Source organism: Setaria viridis, chromosome 6 (assembly GCF_005286985.2).
Source record: "Setaria viridis chromosome 6, Setaria_viridis_v4.0, whole genome shotgun sequence".
NCBI classification, from domain to species: Eukaryota; Viridiplantae; Streptophyta; class Magnoliopsida; order Poales; family Poaceae; genus Setaria; species Setaria viridis.
Genome location: NC_048268.2, coordinates 27,338,603 through 27,354,986, shown reverse-complemented (window position 1 = coordinate 27,354,986; position 16,384 = coordinate 27,338,603). Strand labels below are relative to the sequence as shown.

General features: G+C 47.5%; 1 protein-coding gene across 2 annotated transcripts; it reads right to left on the bottom strand.

Annotated features, from left to right (window-relative positions):
- Nucleotides 1-7,026: 7,026 nt before the first annotated feature.
- On the bottom strand, nt 7,027-10,010 carry LOC117861484 (uncharacterized). 2 transcript variants are annotated; one of them, XM_034745051.2, is made up of 3 exons: nt 9,538-10,010; nt 8,668-8,952; nt 7,027-7,446 (listed from the first exon to the last, which is right to left on the bottom strand). In XM_034745051.2, exons 1-2 carry the CDS (start codon nt 9,886-9,888, stop codon nt 8,707-8,709), a joined length of 597 nt encoding a protein of 198 aa, XP_034600942.1. In that variant the 5' UTR covers nt 9,889-10,010; the 3' UTR covers nt 7,027-7,446; nt 8,668-8,706. The 2 variants fall into 2 exon arrangements, with proteins under 2 accessions (XP_034600942.1, XP_034600941.1); XM_034745050.2 differs by having other exon boundaries at nt 7,027-7,393; nt 9,538-10,007.
- Between the last annotated feature and the right edge of the window lie 6,374 nt (nt 10,011-16,384).

The following is a 16,384-nucleotide window of genomic DNA, read 5'->3' as shown; positions in this document are numbered from 1 at the left end:
CGAGATGAATCTATTAAGCCTAATTAATCCATAATTTGACAATGCGGTGCTACAGTAACCATTTGCTAATTATGGATTAATTAGCCTTAATAGATTCGTCTTGCGAATTAGCCTGGGGTTCTGCAATTAATTTTATAATTAGTTTATGTTTAATCCTCCTAATTAGCATTCGAATATCCAATGTGACACGGCTAAAATTAAGCAACTGGTATCAAACACCTTGTAACGACCTTGGTTGATCAGCCGAGTTAATCTTCAACCGAAAGTCCCTAATCCCTCTGTCTCAGCTCCCTTGAGCTTAAGCGCTCCAAAAACCGGTTCTTAGTCCCGACCCCTAAGAACCCAACCAAAACCGCCGGTTCTTTCTGAGTCCCCAAAGGCAGTGTTCCTTTCAATCTTAGAGTTGTGGAACAACCGAGACTGACTGGTGGACCCGAAATCCTTCTCCCCGGATCTCCCGAGGCAGATGCGCCGAGCAGCATGCGCCCGCTTCAGAGCTTCCCCGCCGCGTGGCTTGATCTCTCCGACGCCCGCCGCTTCGCCCAGTCACCGGCCGCGACAGGATGGATCCACGCGCCCTCCTCCCCAATCGCAGCGGAAGCCCCTCTGCAACCCTTTCTGCCTCGCCTCGTCTCGCTCGCACCCTCGCCGGCCGCGCCAAGGTGCCCCGTCGCCACCGTGGTAGAGTTTTGCCGCTGCTGCGTCAGACCGCCTCGCGACCCGCGCCCATCATCTCGTTGGATCCCCGGCTGCAAGACCCGATGCCTTCCGATTTTTCCGCCACCTCTCCACAGTCACGCCGCCCACGAGCTCACTCCACGACGATACCTCCTTCGCCAACCCCGACTCCGGCAGCGACAGCTCCTTTTCTCGCCTCGCCAGTGATGTGCCCCGGCAATGCCGCTGTTTCGCGCTCGCCCGTGCCGCCGCTCGCCCTGTCACTTCGCCTGTTGCAACCTCGCTAGTAGCACCTTTCTCCCTGTCACACCCGTCAAATCCACCGCTCGGCGCGACCAGGCTACGTTCGCCTCCGCCAAATCTAAACCTCAGCAAAACCGCGCCTGCGCTGCCTTGTCTCTAGTGCCCAATAGCCGAAGACTCTATCTCCAAGGTCCTGTTCCACCGCCCATTGCCGCTCAATCGCCGCCATGGCAGCGCACTCCATCCTTTTCTTCCCGGTCTTCGTGCTGCTCGAAATCCGTCTCTTCCGCGTCACTATAAAAGGGAATGCCAGAGTCCCATCGGAGTTCTTTCGTTTTTGCTGTTTCACCGCCCCTACGCTGAGCGCACCTGAGCAATCCCGCTGAAATTCTTGAGAAGTTCCCCTCTCCGCTCAAGTCCGCTTCTCCCCAATCCACCCAGCCGTCTACTCCTCCGTGCTGTGCTAGAGCTTCCTTGTTGCCCACAAGAAGCTCCGCCACCACCGGAGCATTGTCCAACCTCGCCACCGCCCAAGCCTTAGTGCTTAAGTCCTTCCAGCCAAATCTGCTCCTTCCCGACCCCAAGCTTCACCTACAAACCTGAAGGTAAGCTGCCGACCCCTTTCCGGTTCGCCCGACCCTTTTTCCGTCTCGCCCGACCCTGTTTGTTTCGCCGACTCTTATCACCTCGCCCGAGGGCTTGGCTGTATGCTTTTCCTTGACCCGAGGCTATCTGTGCAAAATATCGGGGACTCCCCGGTGTTAAGTCTAAGGACCCCGGCATAGTTATTCCTTAGCTTTAAGGGTCAGATCCCAAGTTTTCCCCCATCCGACCCTTTTATCCTGTTCTCCACCAACTAAAGTGAACTTCCCCACCTTTTCTGTAGCCTTGCTACAAGTGTCCGAGCTTTAACTTGCAAGTGTTGTTGAAATAACCGTCCAAACACTAACTCCTGTATTTGCATTCGTGTAGAGTTACATCTCGCTGATGGCGTCTACGAGCTACACCCGGCGCCTGAAGACGGAGCTGTAGCAGAGCTCCCATTCCCAGAAGCCGAAGCAGCCCCAGCTGAAGACCAGTTCTCCTCCCCTCCGCTTGAAGGCAAGCCCCGGAGCATGAACCCATCTTTCCAAACTTGCGCATGCCTTCCTTCTCATGATTGTGCATTTACGTATAAAAGTTGTTTGCAACCATAGATGCATGCCCTAGTTCCTTTGAATTGTACACTAGTCTGTTGGATCAAGTAGTTGCAATGCTTAAATAGGAATCGGTAAAAGCCGAGTGATTTCCTATCACTCACGAGTTATAGGAGTTGGTTGTTTTCTTTCTGTTACAACTATAAGGACAATGGACGGGGTAGGGTTTTGGTTAACTCTTTTGGTGGTCGGCTGATCGCCCCGTCTGTTTACTGAACCTGTTAAGGCCCGACAGTGGTGGTGTTCGTGATCAAGTATTTGAAAGTATTAATCTCATACCCAGTATGGGATGGGGAAGCCTAGTACCTGATTGACCCTAAACGTGAGTGGTCGCTCCACTGTCCTTGGAACGAAGTTCCCCTGCGACCGCATATGGTGGCAAGTGTGGTCATAGAACGGCAGAGGTCGGGTCTGTGGAACCTTGCACCAAAGGAAGTGAACCCGACACGGGTTAGGGAATTGAGGGGGAAGGCCGACACAGGAAGCAACCCTCGGTGGTGCGCGGATGTCGTGAGGTTAGGTTCACTATGCATGGTTAAAGAACTCGAATCGATTCGTCTGCCTCTCACAGTTTGAGACTGCTTGATCATAATGCTACACTGAGTAATGAAGGAGTCTGATGATGACATGGTCTTGATGATGAGCTTATATACATAAAGTTGGATCTATGTTTGCTTAGTGTAAGTTGCCAACCTAGACTGGTAAATGAACTTAGAATCTGAGCTAAAACTTTGAAAGCAAGGACCTCACATAGTCGCTTTTGGCAAACAAAACCCCTCAGCCAAGGAGCCTTGCATTTCTAGAAGTGGTGGAGTAGTTCTTCCCACCGGTCGGTTAAGTCTTGTTGAGCTTAGCAGCTCAGCCTTGTTTGTGGCTTCTCTTTTCAGGTGAAGTTGCAACTTCAGAGCTTGCTGCTGGCACTTGGCCTTCCCAGCTCCCTCCGGGTTGGATGGACGAGTGGGATCCTTCCTCGGACGGCGGGAAATGGGATCATTGATGTCCTGGCTAGCCTCACCAGGGACATCCGACCCCGACGATAGCTTCCGCGATGTGTTTACCTTCTGTTGTTTTCTTCAGAACTTGTAAAACTCTGATTTTAACCAGTGTGTAACAACTTGTTAATCAAATTGTGGACCTGTTGTATTCTCTGGAACCACTCACCTTCGTGTGAGCTATGCTAACTCGGTCCTGTTAAGTGGTTAAATCGGATGAAATCCGACGGCACATCGAGTTAACTTGATTAAGGCATGGGTGTCGCATGTCAAGCGACTTAACCGGGCTTTAGTCAAGATAATCCGAGGTGTTCCGCCACACACCTCCCTTAGTCAGGCCGGCCCATGCACACTATGCAATTCAGGGGATGTTTGGATACTAGGTGCTAAACTTTAGCAGTGTCACATTGGATGTTCGGATGCTAATTAGGAGGACTAAATATGAGCTAATTATAAAACTAATTGCAGAACCTTGTGCTAATTCGCGAGATAAATCTATTAAGCCTAATTAATCGATCATTAGCAAATGGTTACTGTAGCACCACATTGTCAAATCATGGACTAATTAGGTTTAATAGATTCGTCTCGCGAATTAGACTCCATTTGTACAATTAGTTTTGTAATTAACTTATATTTAATACTTCTAATTAGCATTCAAACATCCGATGTGACAAGTGCTAAATTTTAATGAGGTGTATCCAAACACCCCCTCAACCCACAAGAACAATGTCCGCTTACCAACGCCACACGGAAACTTGGAATGAAACAAAAGGAGAACACCATTTTACCATGTCACTATCACTGCAACAAATCCAAGTTGCTGTCCTCAAAACTCAAACCGAGGCATCCCTCTCCGCCATGCAACCTACTAAAGAGGTAGGGCAAGCAAAACAGTGCACATCAGTTGATCAGTACAACACCGAACACTAATATCCACGACATGTAGGACAGCTGATTGGCAGTAACAGTCAAATGAAATGTAAAGCAAAGTCTCCAACGATCAAACTCAGCCGAGGCGAGATGCTATCAACAATTAAGCATCCAGTGGCGTCGTTCTTGGTGCTAGCGGCGCTGTGGAGTGGTCACTGGTCAGTGGAGGACTGGAGGTAGGCGATGCGGGAGGAACCATGACGGGGGAAAGTGGAGTGGGCACGAGGGATAGCATCATAGCAACGAGCGCGGAAGGAATTGAAGGGTGTGTTTGGTTGAGCTGTGAGCTGTGAAAAAAATTGTTGTGAGTTGTACGAAATCTGAAAATCGTTTAGTTGGAATAACTGTAAAACTGTAGGTTTGGTAACAAATGTACGTAATGCTCCTGAAAACTGAGAGACTGTTTGATATTCAAATTGATTGCAAAACACTGTGTTGTTCACTAATTCGCATGCAAATTACCATTTTAGAAAGGGAAACATATTGGAGCATAAATTTTAGGTTGTGTTTGAATGAAAAAGGAAAATATAGGAATTATTTTTTTGGAAAACATATATAGGAATTATGAAAACATGGCAAGATAAAAATAGTTTAACTTTATTCAAGATAGAATGGCTACATCTCTCTTACACATGGACCCTTTATACCTAAACTATAGCAGTTCACGTAGTTTTTTTTAAACAAACACAAGATATGGACCTTATCTCTTCCCCTTCCAGCATCTTCATCTCCATCCACATCCTGTTCGTCTGCTCTCTCTCTCTCTCAAAGAAATAGATCACGGATTGGTGGTGTCCCTCGTGTGAGTGGAGCGGGCTAGTAGGATCATTTAGCAAGCCGGCGGCTGCTCACGGCTGCCTGGCGACGGCCGATGGGACGCTCGAGAGGAAGAGGATGGTGCATGGACAGTGCAATGGAAGTAGGTCGTCGACGATGCCAACGCTAGGAATTTGATTCAAGGTGGATTTTCTCGATTTCACGTGCCTAATCCCTCCTCCGACCTCTCTCTTTCCCATCGTGTTCCTCTATTCTTTCCTGTCTTCCCTTCCCTCTCGTGAACACTACCGATCACTCTTGGGTGAAATCGTCATCCATGTTGAATCTCAACTCAATCACTTGCAATCAAAGCTTCGTTAATGTCTTGCAGATCCATTTGAGTACTCAAATTCACAAATCCATGGAGGGACGAGTTGGCTCGAGGCCGCCTACCGGGGGTGCAGGCACAGCTGCCCGCGACGAGCTCGCGCGCGCCGCCCCTGCTGGGAGCTCGCTCGGCCGCCCGCTGGGGGAGCAGGCGCGGCTACCCCGCGGGGAGCTTGCACCGCCGCCCCTGCTAGCTGCCCGCGGGAGGATGAGAGGGGGGCGGAGAGGGCAGCTGCCGGTGTTGCCGGCCGGCTGCCGCATCTGACCCCGTGCGCTGCTAGAGAGTGTGCGGGTGTTGTGGTGCTCTGCCGCCCGAGAGAAGGGGGAAGATGACGGAAAGAACGAAGCGATATGCACATAACCAGTGGCGCCCTCACAGTCGGTGGGAAGCAGGCCAAGAGGTGCCGTGGAGAATGAACTGGATAAAAGCTGCTTTTGTGGAAGTTTAAGGTTGAAAGTCCACTTTTTGGTTTGACTTTGGACTTCTTTGGAAGCAGAAAGGAGGTTTGGAAGCCAAACGCACCCGAAGACGTGTCGCGTCCGTGTGCTTCCGGGCTAACGTCTTTATTATTTGGAAATTTTGATGAATTGCTATTGTTGGAACTTGGTTAATAAATTTCAGCAAAGAGAGCAACGTCTCCATCACTTAGTCGGGCCGACCCATACGTACTATGCTAATTCTGCCCAGCCCTCCCAACGACACTCAAGGCCCATCAAAGTCTGGCCCAAAAAGCTCCTAGATAACAGAAGAAGCTCGAGAAAACATCAAGGAAAAGTCCGCTTAGCAACACAATGACGACACACCACATAAAAGTCCGGCCCATCAACTACAAGCCGTTAAAATCATCCATGCATAATGGGCTGTAATCGACCATGTGAGTCACATAATGGGCTGTAAGCGACCATGTGAGACACACACACATAAGGCGGAAGGCCGCCGCTGCAGCAAAATTCCAACAGAGCCCCAGGCCCAGCGTCTGAGGTGCCCCGCCATGCAATGGATCAAGGGGAAGGGCAAGTAAAATAATGGGAAAAAGCTAGCGTGCGCTGGTCCCGCTCGCGCCGGGGTACGCGACCCGCGCGGCCTGTTGCGGCCGTACCTTTCCCCTTTTAAAATATTGATAATTTTCTTCTTCTCATGTGTCTATTTTCAATTACATTTGTATCATTCGTTGTGATAACGTCTATAAAACTAGATCCATAGTGGATATATTTTAATATTTTAGCAACTTATGTTGAATACATAATAGCTAGTTATGCATAAAGTGTGGAGTAAATTATGTATAAATCTATCAATACATTATATACATAATTGCTACATTTTTTGCACCTAATATAGTTAGGTATTTGAGGTATCTATTTAAGATATCTCATTTATCTACGTATATATGAATACTTTAACTTCGAAGAAGCTATTACATTGACTCTGTGCATATAAGTTATCACATGTTTTCCATATAAATTACTCCATATAATTTAACCGATAATACCATCATTTTGTTTATAAATTGCTACACAGTTTGTCTATAAGTTGCCAGTCGTATAAAACAGTATCGAAATATATCATACGTAGATCTTATTTTGTAGATCTCATCACCGGGAACACAGGAACACAATGGTGCAAATAGAATTAAAAAAAGACACTTGATGAGTGAGTTATGCTTATTTAAAAAATTGTACTAGCATTCCCCCTAACGTAAAACGGCAGAGCGGCAGCGGCAGCGCGCAACCCGTCATGGGATAGCAATAACCATCGAAAGGAAAGGAAAGAAAAGCAAAAACTCGAACGATCAAAATCAATCCAAGCTCACCCAATACCCGCGAGCCCGAGCCCACAATACCAATGTCCAACGGTGTTGATATATATATGACTGACAAAGACCAATGTTCACAAAGGCACCCAAACCACCCACAGATCCAGGGCCGTGTCACAACGGTGAATCAATTACATTCGTTTCACGAGACAACGGAACTACTTATGTTCCGAGAGGGTAGCGATAGCCACAGTGACCCCATTGCGCACGCTTCAGCATCAGGTTACGAGTTCCAGCAACATTTCATATATACAGCACAGCACCAAGAACGACTTAATAAAGTCTGCAAGAGCAAATTATTTCTCTAAAACAGCTTCAAACCACAGACGCCCAGCAGAATTCAGGGTCTGTTCTGTAACTGCTTGCGATCTTTAGTGCCTTCTCTACTTGTCCTTGCCTGCCAATAGAACAGGTCAACCGTGACATTAAGCATTTGGTGTTCCACAAATTCTGCAGGTGTGGCACCGACATATTCAGCAATACAGAAAGCTTTATCTTCTTATCCTTCATACTAGATGTAGTTATCACTTAAAATTACGACACGAACCTCTAATGCAACAGGTTAGCAGCAACCACATTCATTTATCCCTTTCACAACAATCAGTGTTTGGAGCTATCAGCTAGTTTACTTGTACATAAAAGCTAGTGGTGTAGTAAGTTATCAACTTATCATTGCGAGAAATAAGAGCAACAGGGGAAAAATATGTGCACGATGAAAAGATTCCTCACCAGAAACAAATATATTTTCCAAGTACTGCAAAAATGCAGTGGGAAACCAGCTAGGACTTACTACCATGTTTATGCTGGTGTAATCAAATTGAGTTTTTCGTTTCATTTGCTGAAAATAGAAGTCATTAATATGAATACGATACACTAATAATTTACAGCACTTTATGTATTTTACAAAGTCAACCAGAGTTTTATTCCTTTTACCGACCCAAACATAAAGAGTTCTTTTACGGTACACAATACTAGGCTATACCAGTGTTTGAGAGCTCTTTTATGGTACACAATACTAGGCTATACCAGTGTTCGAGAATGACTAGTATAAAAACATCCGACGGTCAAGATTGAAACTTTAACCTGTGGTATGGGTTGTATACATGAGTAGTATAGATAGTATAAGGGTATCATGGTAAAAGAACACTAGCATAAAGTTTAAAAGACCATTCCATTTGAAATATCACTTTTTACAATGTAATAATTACTAAATTATCCATGATAATAAACAGTTATACCTTATATATGCTATATACCACTAAGTAGTAGTATTGTGTATTGTAAAGAGCTCAACATAAAAGCACTAATACAATAATGTATAATAAACAAAACGGGTACAGAGTCCATGTGAACATGCATGCATATAAGTAGATTAAACAGGGACTCTCACAGAGTTCAATGGAGAAATTGTCGATGGCACAACATGTTTTCCAACAAAGGTACTTGCAAACAATTCTCAGACTATAGCAGCTTTTATGCTAATGTTCAAAACTTCAAATGAAACCTATTGTTCAAAAACTACCCATCCTAGCAGGCTTCATAGTTCTGGATAATGATAATATGGCACTAAAGGAACTGTTGACACAATAGAAGAGAAGAACACATAGCTGCATACAAAACAGCATGACTGATGACACATAAACACAAGATAGGCAGGCAAATGTTGGATACCTGAGATATCGCAATGCTGTGCAGTGCCACCTCGCTGCGCTACTTGCTCCTCCAGAGCTTCAGCGCAAAACTGGGTATGATGACAAAGCAAGACATTGCCATGGCACCCAATACCCCCGTATCAAAGAGTGCAGAACCAATCTTTTCCCTCTGAGATTCCTCCACTGGTAACAGCCCCCCAAGCACCAGAACACCTGCTCCGAGCAGCAGGAAGAAAAGGAAAGACACGAGCACCACGAGCACAGCAGGGTTCAGCAGCACCTTCCAGGTTAATGCTCCAAACATCTGACAAGGATGATCGACAGTAAGAGCAAGCAAAACCCGTCATTATACTCGAGTGAACACAATCACGTGGATAGGATATGTATGCTTCAATGTGAAACTGGAAAGATGCAAACACATTCACATAAATATTGTGAACAAATTAAATTTTCTTTAGAGAAACTAGTACAGATTAACTGAAATTGAAACAGGTCCTGCATCGGCACCTCGTAGAGCTAACGAGGACGATTCGGAGCAAGTTCAAATCAAACGCAGTCAATTTCAGTTCACTGTTCACACGAGCATATCGAGAGAACCTATATCACTGTATGAAGTATGATATTATGATCTAATTTGAAATTGGACGGATGCAAATGGACTCAACACATTTTCTGACAAATTACTTTTCTCCTATGAGGAAAAACAACAAATTAATTTTAAAGGGCGCTTGTGCATACCATATATGACTCCAAAAACAGAGGGAATTGCAGCCTAGCTAGCAATTTGAGTTTAAAGGGCGCAGTCAATTTCAGTTTACACTTTGCTGACTAGCGGTAAAACCTGCACGAATCAACTGTAGAAAAGGACATCGTTTACTGTTCACTATACCTTACTCGAATGGATCTGAATCTCCCTGGCAAAGGTGCGGAGCGAAAGCCTGAACCCCGCCGCGCACATGGCGCGGAGGAGCCGCAGGGCGACGATGAGGACGAGCAGCGCGGGGAAGGCGAGGGCTCCGATCGAGACCTTGAGGAACGCGTAGGTCACCGGGGAATCGTCGCCCAAGGCCCGGCGCGCGGCGGTCGCGGCGGCCACGCCCGCGCAGGCGACCCACGCGCTCGCGAGGTAGAGGTACTGGAGCAATTTCGGCACGGCGAGGTCCGGGAGCGCGACCGCCGGCTCCCGCGGCGGCGGCGGCGGCTGGGGGTGGACCTCGAGAACCACCTCGGCGACGGCCATGGGAGCGCGGGGGGAGGAGGCTGGGGAAACCCTAGGCTCTCGAAGCTCCTCTCGCTCGCAGTCGCAGTGGAGGCGGAGCGGCTGGGCTGTGGAGCGGGGACTGGGGTCGAGGGGAAAGTGGAAGAGGATAGCGACGAACACGGAAGGGGATTTAACACGTGTCGCGTTCTGGTTCGTTCGGGTGCCCGAGTGGGTGTTGACTACCGTCTTTTTTTTGTTTTTTTTTGTTTTTTTTAAATATTCTTGCAAATCGGAAACATTTCAAAATCTAGACCATTAGCTTGGCGTCACCATCAGTGGCTATGGTAGCGCCACACCGATGGTGGCGCTAAGGTTACATATCTCGGTGCCAGAGGTTCTGGCGCCTAGGTTGTTGCGCAGTTGGTGATGTGGGCGCTGACATGGCAGGGACTTGGCGCTAGGGTCGATGACGCCAAGCTTGGCGCCATAGATCTTGGTGCCAAGCTTGGCGCCATCCTCGCTGGCGCCAACCTAGGTTACATAGGGTCAAGGCAGATTTTGTATGTCTTTCCCCTTCTCTCATTCGATATTTCCCCACCAGCCGCCCGTCGCTCGTCCCCGTCCGGCCACCGCTCCTCCACGCCCGCCGGCCCACCGCTCCTCCACGCGCCCGCCACGCCGGCCCGCCGTCCCACCAACGGGCCTGGGAGCGGGAGCCGCCGCCCCTAGCCACCGAGCGCAGGGCACGCCGCCCCTACCCCTTGCGCGCAGGGCACCGCGCCTCCCTTGGCCACTTGGCGCAGGGAACCGCCGCCCCTGGCCGTTTAGCGTAGGGCGCCGCAGCAGCCCCACCCCGCCTCTGCGCCGGCTGTCCCCTGCAAGGTAATAGATAGTTAGATACAATTTAGATAGATAGATAGATAGATAGATAGATAGATAGATAGATAGAATGAATGAATTTAGTTAGAATAGTTAGAATTTATGCTTGTAATTGTGTCAATTATTTGTACATTTCTAAGTTTATGTTTCATTGCATACTTAATTTATATTTCATTGATTTTTTGTAGGATGGTGCAATTCCACCTACTCAACTCGGTGTACGACTAGACCCACCGAGGATATCTTGCAGGGGGGGCAAGTAATAATATGTACGTGTTGATCAAATTTTTGTGAGCGTACATGTGTTGTTCATGAAATAATGAAAGACTGTGTTTCATTCCATGTAGGACCTTCCGCTCCTTCGTTCTAGAACCCACGATGGGTTCTTGGACATGCGGTACGACGACCGGTACACTCCTTTGCTGTAGGTTGCTGGCCTAGATGTCATCTCGTTTTAGGTTCGTCATGGGTTGCCCAAGTTCAACTTAGCGGCCATAAGAGCGTTGGTTGACAGGTACTATCTTCAATCATTGCGTCCATTCATAGCTAATTGCACCCCCGCTATGCCATATAGTAAATAGCAAAACTCTAACCCATCTCCTTATTTCTCTCCTCCCCACCACTGTCTCTCTCCCAATCTCCTTCATACTCACACCTCCACCGCCCCCAACAGGAGGCTTGTTGGCGCAATCAGGAGCATGCGACGGCTCCACCGTCGTGGGGGCACGACTGGTAGGTGCACCGACTGCCGTCGCCAGGAGGCGTGGCCTGGAGGTGCGCAGGGCGCTGGCATCATGGGGCGTGGTATGGAGGCCTGCCGGCTACCGATGTCAATGAGGCACCCGATGGGGATTCATTTTTTAGGATATGATGTCTGTATAATTATGTGATGGATTCATGAACTTTATTAGTGATTTTGTGATGATTTTTGCATCTTGATTGGATTGCTCGTGTCTGGCCCTCTTGCTTGGCCCGACACTAGCACGAGTTGTCGTGCTAGCCCAGCCCGATAAAAAGCATAGTGCTGAACCTGGGCTAGCAGTTCGACACGCAGTGCCAGCTCGATTAGGCCATCGTGCCTAGTAGTGCCGGGTCTAACCGGGACGGGCCAAATCATGCTAGTATCGGGCCGACCATTGAGCCATCTATATCATTAGTTCTTCATTTGTCTATTCCATGGTATAGAGTTTTAGTGTATAATTATAGTCTTGGAGTAGACCTAATGAAATTCGATGTGACTCATCAACCATCGAATACACATGGAGCGAATTACTAAGGATAGCAAATGTGTAAGTTTACTTCCAATGACTGTTATATATGATCATTGTACGCAAATCTAATGGACCACCTGTAACGTTCGTAAAATTCACCAATTAAATCACTCGCTAAAAATCATTTTAAAAATCTTTTCACCGCTTGAGCTCCCAAATCCTGTCTTCCCGGTGATTTCACCGTCCCGGCACCAAAGCCAACCACCATCCATTCGTTTTCTTTTCCTCTCCGCGCGACATGCCGCGTGCTGGTTGGAAGACCACCGCGCTTGTGCCCGCAACCGCTTCCGCAATCCCCGCCGTCTCTCTCTCTTTAACTCTTCACACCATTCAATTCTATCTTCTCCCTTTTACTCCATCTCCTTTTCTTTGTCTTCCTTTCTTTTTCCCTTTTCTCTTTCTCTCCCCTTTTCTTCCTTCTTCCCTCCCTTCCTTTTCCCTTTCCTCCTTCCTACCTAGGCCATGCACACCACCGCCCCGGCTCCTACCACGCCTTGCCCGGGCCCCCTCACGCCAGAGCGTGCCCCGGCCCGACGCACCCCCGCACCCTCCCACGCTCGGCCCCGCATGCGCTCACGCACGCCACCCGCCTCGCGCACGTGCCCCTGCCGCTCGCTGCCTGCGCCCAGCGCGTCGTCCCGCGTGCCCGCGCACGTGCCTCACCACCGCGCCGCGCACACGCCACCGCCCCTGCCGCCCGCCAGCGCGCCACCCGTCGCCTAGTCGCCGCGCCGCACGCCGAACGAGCACAGCGTCGCCCTGTGTTGTGGCGGCTTGCTACCTCCCTGTGCGCTGCCCATTGCCACCCCTCCGGCCTATAAAAGAGCCTCCACTCCACCACGAGCTCCCCCGGCCATCTCCCTTCCCCTTTCGTGCTCCCAGCACAGCTGCCCATAGCTGGCACCATTGCATCCCACCCGCCGCCATGGAGCCGCCCCTCCAAGCCGCCCTAGCCCGAGGTGAGAAGAGGAATCGGTCCCTCTCGCTCTTCTCTCCCTTCTCCCCCTCTTCCCGGCCGCCATTGTGCCCTAGTGCGCTGGCGGGCGCCGCCACCGTCGACCGGCCACCCCTCCCCTTCCCCTTCCTCTGTTTTGCAGAGGAGGATGCCAAAATCACCTTAAACCCCCTCCCTTTTCCCTCATTTACACCCAGACCCTCCCCCTTTCTTTTCCTTTTTCCGCCAGAGCCCCTCCCTCTCTCAAGTTCTTTACAAAAAGGTCCCTAGACCCTTTAAAACCAGCCCCTAAGCACCTTCTCGCTGACATTTTATGCACCAAATTTCCTCCTATGAATCCCAAATTTGACCATGTCATTCCTAAACATATTCCCGACGAATCAGCTACCAATCCCCTAAAAACACTCTTCCTTCTTTTATACATTTCTCTCTCTCTCCGAGTTCAACGAGTAAAACTTTATTTTCTTTTATTTATTGTGCGCTCGCTCGTGTGTGCCATAGATCGAGGAGTGACTGAGGAGGAGGAGCCCGAAGAGCAGCTTGAAGGCTAGTGCCGCGAGCTGGAGCCCGAGGACCCGTACCGCGAGTAGGAACTCCTGGAAGGCTTTGAGGATGGCAACCAATCTCACCCTTTGATGCATATTTATCCTAGTTTGTCAAACACAACCTATTTGCCAGCTTTATAAATTGCATATTGTTTTATTGCTGAAACCCGGTTGGATAGCCACCCCTTGATTGTTATGATTATTCCTTGATATCCCAAAATTATCTCTAAATATGATATGATCTGTTTGGATGATAATTACTGCTAGAATTCTTAGGACCTTGTTACTCATTTTATTACAATTCAATTATGACTACAATGTGTTTATCAAAGAATGAAGGTGTGAGTGTTTTAAAAGAGATAAATGGGTTTCGGGAAGTAAAAGGAAGATAATGCTTAGATGAGACGGATGGGTGTTTCTTTTGTGAAATGCTAAGTTGGGCTCGTATCTTAGTGGTTGAGCAGGTTGGGAGATATCCATCTTGTCTTGGATAAGGACTGAGTTAATGTGTCATCTTGCCTAACCCAATTTATCATGCAACCACTCGACCTTTGTATGCGGCAAATGCTTAGCATAAATCCCACTAGCTAGTCTGTTAGCCATCAGGAGAGCTGGTGAGCAATGGGAGACCATGGAGAAGGAGTAAGCACATGCGGCTTAGGTCCCAATTAAGACCTCGTTGGTAGGTCATTGACCCCTTGGTTGCTTCAGTGTTGGCTAGTCAGGTCTTAGCTAAGGTGGGTAATGGCTTTGATAGGATCCGCAATAACACTAAGATGATCATGCTGCGGTACCCTATTTGTGTGTAAAGTGTACACCTCTGCAGAGTTAAAAACTATTCGAATAGCTGTGTCCATGGTATTGGACGAGTTACGGTTTGGGCACATAACTAGTGTTTGGGAAATGGATGAATTTCATGGTGTGTGTTGGATTTTGGAAGTGTCCTGTAGTTGTGTCGTGAGCTACCACGGACTCCCTACCACGGACGGGGAGTCCGGTAGCACTAAAATTTGGATCCTTTGTGTAGGATCAACCCCACTCAATTATTTGGTCATTAAATAAATGCTTTGTGAAAATCCTTTTGAAAGTGAACCCTTGCATGTGTTAAAAACTGGCTTTATTGCAAATGAACCTTAGCCTTATCCTTGTTATGACTTGTGCATATTCTTGTTATTACTCCCCTCCGTGGTGTGGTTGGACTTGTTGAGTACGTTTGTACTCACCCTTATTTTGTTGCTTTAGAGGGAGATCCGGACTTCATTGTCGAGGATATCGAGTAGGTGGTCGTTTCCGCACCCAATGTTGCCTGTGATGTTGGCCCTTTGCAGGATGCTTCCGCTGGCGCATAGTCCCGAGTGCTGTCTAGGGTTCATCTGGACAATAGCTTGGATCGGTACCATTGTTGTTTTACTTATCGTTTTGGCGTGGCTTTCGCACCCGCTCCCTCGGAAGTTGTACGGTTCTTGAACCATCTGTTGAATAAATATGTTATCAGCCTCCTGAGACTGATATTTGTATCACATTTAGTCTCTACTTATATACAGATAATCAAACAACTAACTATGTATATTATACTCCATCCGTCCCAAATTGTTGGTTGTTTTAGCTTTCCTAGGTGCATAGTTTTTGCTATGCACATAGATATAGTGTATGTCTAGATGCATAACAATATTTATGAAATTAGAAAAGTCAAAACGATATATAATTTGACACGACGGGGATATATAATAATATTTTCTTAGGTGGATCATGCAAACCAGATGGTTCAAGAGTTGAGGGTTAAAAACCAACTTCGGCTAAAATTGTGGTTTGGAAAGTGTGCCTTTTGAGAATTTGTGTGCCACCGCTGCCTATTCAGCCCACGAGAAAAATTTTCACGCAACACGGGCCCAAAGCGCCGCACCACCCAGCTGGACCGATAGCCCATCAAGCACATGCAACCCCGCGCGAAAATACTCCCAACTCACTGGCCCCAAAATTCAAACTGCGGTGTCCCGCCATGCAATGATGCAATCAATACCCTATCTCCATTCAGAATTTCAGATTCAGTTAAGCTTCGTGATTAGCACCAAATACAAAAAGAGAAGTCAGCTAAAAACCGGGACGACCAAACTCTGTCCAGGCCCACCACATATCATCCGTGAGATTGGAATCAGATATCAACAAGTGCACAACAGCTTAGATATATATCTGCAAATACTAATATTCATAATATATGGCAGCCACCGATGTCACCTTACATTCAGTTCACTTGACAAATGTCCACGAAGTACTTACCCCCATTAGTTAGCGTCAAATTACGAGTTCAAGCAATATAAAACACAATACTGAGAACGTATCACCGAACATAATTGGAACCTAGTACCCCTAGAAAGCAGTGAGTCTGCAAGAGCGAATTATCTCTCTTGAACATTAATAAGCTGGATTCAACCACACGCCAGCGGAATTCAGGGTCCATTATATTGTAACTGCTTGTCAACTTTAATGCTTTCTCGATTTGTCTTTGCCTTGCCAATAAAACAGGCCAACTTTTGGTTAGATTAGTACTCCCTCCATCCCAAATTACAATTCGTTTTGACTTTTCTAGATACACACATTTTGATATGCACCTAGATAAATACTTATGTACTTATGTCTAGATACATAGCAAAAGTGGCATTTAGAAAAGTCAAAATGAATAGTAATTTGGGACGGAGGGAGTAGTACAGAACAGTATTGAACAAATTGGACAAATCTGCAGCCGTGGCACCCACATCAATACAGAAAGCCTATCTTTTTATCCTTTATGTATTAGTTTATACACCATTCCAGAGAGCTTGAAGTTACACTTACATTAATGCAAGAGGTTACCAGCAATAACATTCAAATACCTATCAACCTATCAT